Here is a 5,629-nt window from a genome sequence, read left to right as displayed (position 1 = left end):
AACACCAGCCCCCGGGGGGCCTTGGCCTGCCACAGCAGCAGGTCACCCTGCTGGAAGGCTAAGGCCAGACCAAGGCACAGCTCACCAGTAGGACCCTCTCTCTCAACAAGGTCAGGGTTGCCCTGGCAACAACCCATCTTCACCCACATAGAAACCACCTTTGCCCACCCAGTTACCCACCAGGGTTACCTCTCAGAGCCCAAGGCCTTCAGGTTTAAACATATCCTGATGGTGGTATCTGAGGGATACCCTGCTGAGTGTCTACCCCACTCCCCCACTCCCCTCTGTTAAAAAGAACTCCAGCTTGGGCCACTTGACCCCATAGGGTCATGCTCCTCAGGGAGGCAGAGTCCCCCTCGCCCCACAGGGAATCTTGGTTGGTCTCAGCCAATGCTGGCTCTAAGCTCTCATCTTGCCACACGATTGGTTTAGGTCTGGGCATGTGACACAATTCTGGCTAATGAGACATGAAGAGTCACCTATTGGGGACTTCTGGAAGAGATTTTCTTGCTCTTAAGAAATTATACACAGAAAAAAAAAAATAGCACTGCCTCTGGTCACCACTGAATAAAGATATAAAGCCTGAAACTGTCACCATTATCTTAGAAACACGAGTGGAAAGCCAAGAGAGTCATAAGAGTGAGCCAGAGCTCTGAGTGTGCCGATTCGCTAAGTTAACCAACCTGGACTCACCTGCTACCAGGCTTCTTCTTATGAAGAAAACAGTCCCTCTTAGTGTAGTTTCCCTTAGTTCACAATGGCAGAAGGGCTCAGAAAGACAGCCTTTTGATCTCAGAGACCAGGCTGGCCTAGGGGCTAAGCTTCCCCTGTCTCAGAGTTCTTGTCCAAAGTGAGTAAATGGAGTTGGTGTCTCTAGAATCTATACAAATGCCTCTCTACCAGATCCAGTCCTAGGACTGCAGGGACCCTTAGAAAGAGATGTATAAGGCAGGGTCCTTGTCCTCATGGGGGACAAGTAGGAGAGTTAAAATGTGCTAGTACCTACGCCGCAAGGGACTATGATAGACCTGTCCCATGAGTGGTATATGTTTTAAGGGATAACTGTCAGCAAAGGAGACGAGGAGAGGCTTCCTAGAGAAGATAAGAGTTCTTCAAAGGACAGGCACTTCAACCGGGTCTTTACGAATAACTAAGAATGCAAACCAAAATTCTATCTGAGCTAACAAACTAACTCCACTAATAAATCATTCACTGTGTACCTACTACATGCCATGTGACCTCATTCAGCCCCAGCACTTTAAATATCATCTATCCATTAAAGACTCCCAAACTTCTCTCTCAAACCCCTGGATCTTTTCTCGGACTTCATCTTAACTGTCCATGACATCTCTCTACTCAAAAGAATCACCCCCATCCCAAATATGTCCTTCTGAAAGTCTTCCCTATGGCAAGAAATAGCACCATCGCCCACCCTGTAAGTCATCCCAAAGGTAAAAGGCAACCTTGAGTCCTCCCTTTCCTCCTCCACTCCACATCCAATCCTATAGAAAGCCCTCTCAGTCTTACCTCCAAGGTCTACCTAGCTCCATCTGTTTCTCTGTCTCCACTGCCATCACATAGTTCAAGCCTCTGGATCTAGAGTTCAAGTCCAGTCTCCTGCCCATTTGTCCTCCTGCTCAGGTCACCCCATTCCAGAGAGAGGTTTGAAATAGTGAATCTGAGCATCTTCCTCTCCTGCTTAAAGCCTGTCAAAGGCATTGCTTTATACTGAGAAGTCATTGAACTTTCCTCCAGAGCATATAAGGCCCTCTTCCTGCTAGGCATTCCCTGTCTTCTCATAGTACTCTCCTCACCACACTCTGGATCACACCAAGCTCTTTCTTTCCCCTAAGCCTTAGAAAGCCTGCAAGCCTTCCTTCAAGCTCTGCCTATGGCTGGTGCCCACTGTCCTTCATGTCTCATCTTGAATGTCAATTCTTCGGTGAAGTCTTCTCTGAGGACCACACTCTGCTCACCACCCTGTCACCTGTTTATTTACTCCACGGTACCTCTAACTTGCAATTATTCCATTTAGCTGTCTGTTCCCTTGTTTACCATCTGTTTCCTTCGACCAAAGTGTAAATTACATGAAAGGCTTATCTGTCTGTCCATCATGGGATCCTCAGCACCAACCCCCAGGATCCAGCAAAAGCAAGTGTTCATTGAATGAATGAACTTCAGGAATCATGGGTAAGCACTTTACAGTACAAGAAAAATTATCATCTGTTTTACAAAGAAGGAAGATTGTCTCTGTCTTCTGAGATGACAGGCTTTAAGACTAGAACCTGGAGCAGGTGCTGGTCATCTTTGCTGCTAAGCTTACTAGAGAAGGATGTTGATCTGGAGACAAATGGAGCCAAGGGATAGCAAGACACGACTCTGTGGTGACATCATTTGAGAATCAGGACCCAGCCTTTCCTGAAACCACCTACCACAAAGCAGCTTAAAAGGGAGAACTCTGAAGACCAAAGGGCTAATGAGATCATGCTGCCAGTTAGAGGAGGTGCTGGAACTAGAGTCTAGGATTTTCCAAATGCATGACAGCACTGTGTCCCTCTGGTGAGCTGGGGCCTCAGCTGGAGCCCAAGTGTGTCTACCACATGGATATGGTAAGTCTGGATGGTCTAGTAACCTGGCAGACTGGAAGACAGAAGTCAACTCCCTGAGAGATGGGAAAGCCTCCTGGAATGGAGCCCACCCAGAGCCAGGAAGAATGAGCTTGCCTCGATAAGTCTCCATCATGGGAGAAGACTTGGGCATGATATAGTGAGGAGGTGTTCCCAGAAGCTGTCACCCAGACTCCACGGGACTCCTGCCTAGCTTCAGTGGAGAAATGAGCTACAAATAGAGACAAAGGGAGCAATTTCCCTGAAAAGCCTGTAGGACAACAGGATGAGCAGCACTGCTTGGACAACACACAAAGAAGTGATGGAGAGATCTTCCCAGGATGGCGCCTTCAAGGAACCACGTGACTGGCAATGGTCCAGGAAGAGACTACAGAAGTGCTGCCAGATTCACTCACAGGCAAGCTCAGAGGATTCCCAAAGCCCTGGGGGAGATGCTGGAGAAAGCCTAAAACCTCATGTAAGCAGCCAGGCACTAAAGCCACAGAGGTTTGGTGTGTGACAGTCAATGTGAGCTTATTTCTACTCTAGGCTGCGAAGACTTGGAGGGGACAGAGTGGGCAATGCTCCCTGTTCTCTCTTTCCATTCAGGGACACTTTCTTCTCCCCTCCCTCCTTCTTTCATGCATACACAGCCCACCAGGCTAGAATCTCAGACCCTGGGTTGGAAGGGATTCACAGGCCATCTCCAGCCCCACACCTGGTACTTGGTAGAAGGTAGAGCAAGGAGGGGCCACCTACCTCACTAGCAGTGACTGGAGCTCGGCTGATGCCCCTGTTGACTGAGTCCCACGACCGGGCCGTGAGCATGCAGGCAAACAAGGGGTAGAGATCCCCGGCCCCCAGGCGCTGGCTGTACTCCTTCACCTGCTTCATGTCCGTCCAGATCAGAGACTGCCAGAGGTGACAGTAGTCCAGGCGGAACTCTTCCGTGAGCATCTATGGTGGGGCAGCAGGGGCAGGACCTGAGCTTCTTATGCCAACAGAGGCCCAAGTCCCTGGCTGGCGCTGACCACCACAAATGGGATGAAGATGATTGTGGCTCCCCACAATGTCTGCTTCACCCCAAAGTCCAGACATCCCTAAAGGTTCAAGTTCAAAGCTCTATTTGGCAAGTCTTTGTCCTGAGTGGCAAACTGCTAACTGCTCACCAAAACCTATACTCTTGTCATCTGCCCAGTATAGTCGAATTTCCCAGCCTCCTTCTTCCTGAGCTCAACCCAGGGAAAATGACCGAAGCTCCACTTCCAGCTCTGGCCCTCGCATGCTTCTCTGAGCCCTCATCACTGCTGCTGGCTGGATGTATCATTACCTCCAGGGAGGCCTGAGAGACAGAGCCCTGAAGATCCTCCACCACCCAGGACTGACACATGAGCAAGAGATCAAACTTCTGTTGCCTCTGAGCCATCATCCATTTGGGGGTTACATGTGATGACAGCTAGTCTACTTAAACTAGTGCATCCTACTTCACTGACCTTTTCAGAGGAGGCCAAGACTTAGGATATGGGATCAGGGCCCTGAGGGAAGGAGCAGAAGACCACTGGAGAAAACTCTCCAGGACTACCTATCTTCCTCATGGAATCAAGTCAGGCCCTAAGCCCAAGACTGGCAGTGAATTTCCCAACTTCCAGGTGGGAGTTCACAGCTCACTGGAACCAGTTAACTCTTCCCATTTCAGAAGATGAGTCTGGGACCAACCAGTCCATAATTATAGGTTCCCTGCCCCCTTTTCCACTCATCTTACATCCTAACTGGGGCTCAGCATGGAGTTAATCACTCTTTCTGAAGTCCCAGCAGTCCCCTTCCCATGTCTGTTGCTGGCCCAAGGTTCTCTGAGAAAGCACACCCACGTATCCAAGCACATCTCCATCTAGTCCTCCTGACAGCCTGGAAAAGAAGTGCTGTCAACCCAACTTTATCTGGTAGAAATCTGAAGCTCAGAGGGCTCTCAGGGTGACTTGTACAAAATAGCAGCTCCTAAGGGAGAGCTGGCCCCTTCTCCTGATCCCTTGGCTATCCACCTGCCATTTCCATGGTTAATCAGGGACTCTGAGGGCCCCAGGTAGGACCAGATTCTGGGGTTGGCTAGTGGGGAACAGCATCTCCTACCTGGTAGAGTCCGTGGTCCAACAAGATAATCTCTGCCTTCCCTGTGTCTGGGTGCTTCCGTACCAGCACATTGCCTGGGTGGGGATCACAGTGCACGAAGCCGTTGACAAAGATCATCTCACTGTATATCTTGCCCAGGTGGCGCGAGATCTGAACAAGAAGGGAGGCAAGTGGGAATTCCACTCCATTAACACCTCTCTGGGACTTCTACTCTGGTCCTCAAATTAGTCATTTTCAAGAGGAGACCAAAAGGACCAGGTAGGCCTAGGTAGTCATGGTAGAAGTGATAGTTTAAGATGGTACAGTGTGTGAATTTAAGATAGAACATAAACTTAAATCCAGTCCTTAACTTTAGCCACATGTTACAATCACCTAAACTCAGAAGCAATGAGTTTCAGGCATGAGGTTTTTTATTTTTATTTTTTTGTTTTGGCTTATTTTTTGGAGATATTTTTGCTATAGTTTGTGTGCACTCAACAGAGAGGCAGAGAGGAGAAAGAGAAAGTGAGAAATCACCCTACAGGGGGGTGGCCATGCTGCAATCACCTCTCCTCCATTCTTTTCTCAGGATCTTGAGCATGCACACACATGGGTCTGGAGTGAGTTTCAAGTTTCTGGACCTAGTACTCAAACCATGGCCAGCCATGTGGGAGTCCAGCACCTTAACCTGCTAACTCCAGGCATGAGTATTCTTTGGAGTTCCCAAGGTGGGAGCCAGCAGTAGCATAGCAGTTATGTCACTGGACTTCCACAGTGTTGACCACAATTCGAGTCCCAGATCCAGTGGCTTGAAACTCAGCCGGGAGCGTGTACACATGTGCCCAAGATCCCAAAAAGAGAATGGAGGAGAAGCGATTATGGCATGGTCATCTCCCTGGAGAGATGATTTCTCTTTC

At 49.2% G+C, this 5,629-nt stretch overlaps 1 protein-coding gene across 2 annotated transcripts in view; it reads right to left on the bottom strand.

Moving 5' to 3' along the window:
• The window catches only part of ADCK1 (aarF domain containing kinase 1), a 124,235-nt gene that overhangs the window by 4,572 nt on the left and 114,034 nt on the right, over positions 1 to 5,629 (bottom strand). The window contains exons 8-9 of one of the 2 annotated variants that reach the window (XM_006157089.3): positions 4,734 to 4,883; positions 3,366 to 3,563 (exon numbers count right to left, since the gene is read on the bottom strand). The exons of the other annotated variant lie outside the window; for it this stretch is intronic. Coding sequence (XP_006157151.1) covers positions 3,366 to 3,563; positions 4,734 to 4,883 — 348 coding nt within the window. The remainder of the gene's footprint in view (positions 1 to 3,365; positions 3,564 to 4,733; positions 4,884 to 5,629) is intronic. 2 annotated transcript variants of the gene reach the window in all.

Source organism: Tupaia chinensis, unplaced genomic scaffold, assembly GCF_000334495.1.
Source record: "Tupaia chinensis unplaced genomic scaffold, TupChi_1.0 Scaffold000528_1, whole genome shotgun sequence".
NCBI classification, from domain to species: Eukaryota; Metazoa; Chordata; class Mammalia; order Scandentia; family Tupaiidae; genus Tupaia; species Tupaia belangeri.
Note: the sequence above shows the minus strand (reverse complement) of the source record. Positions and strands in the feature narration are given on the sequence as shown.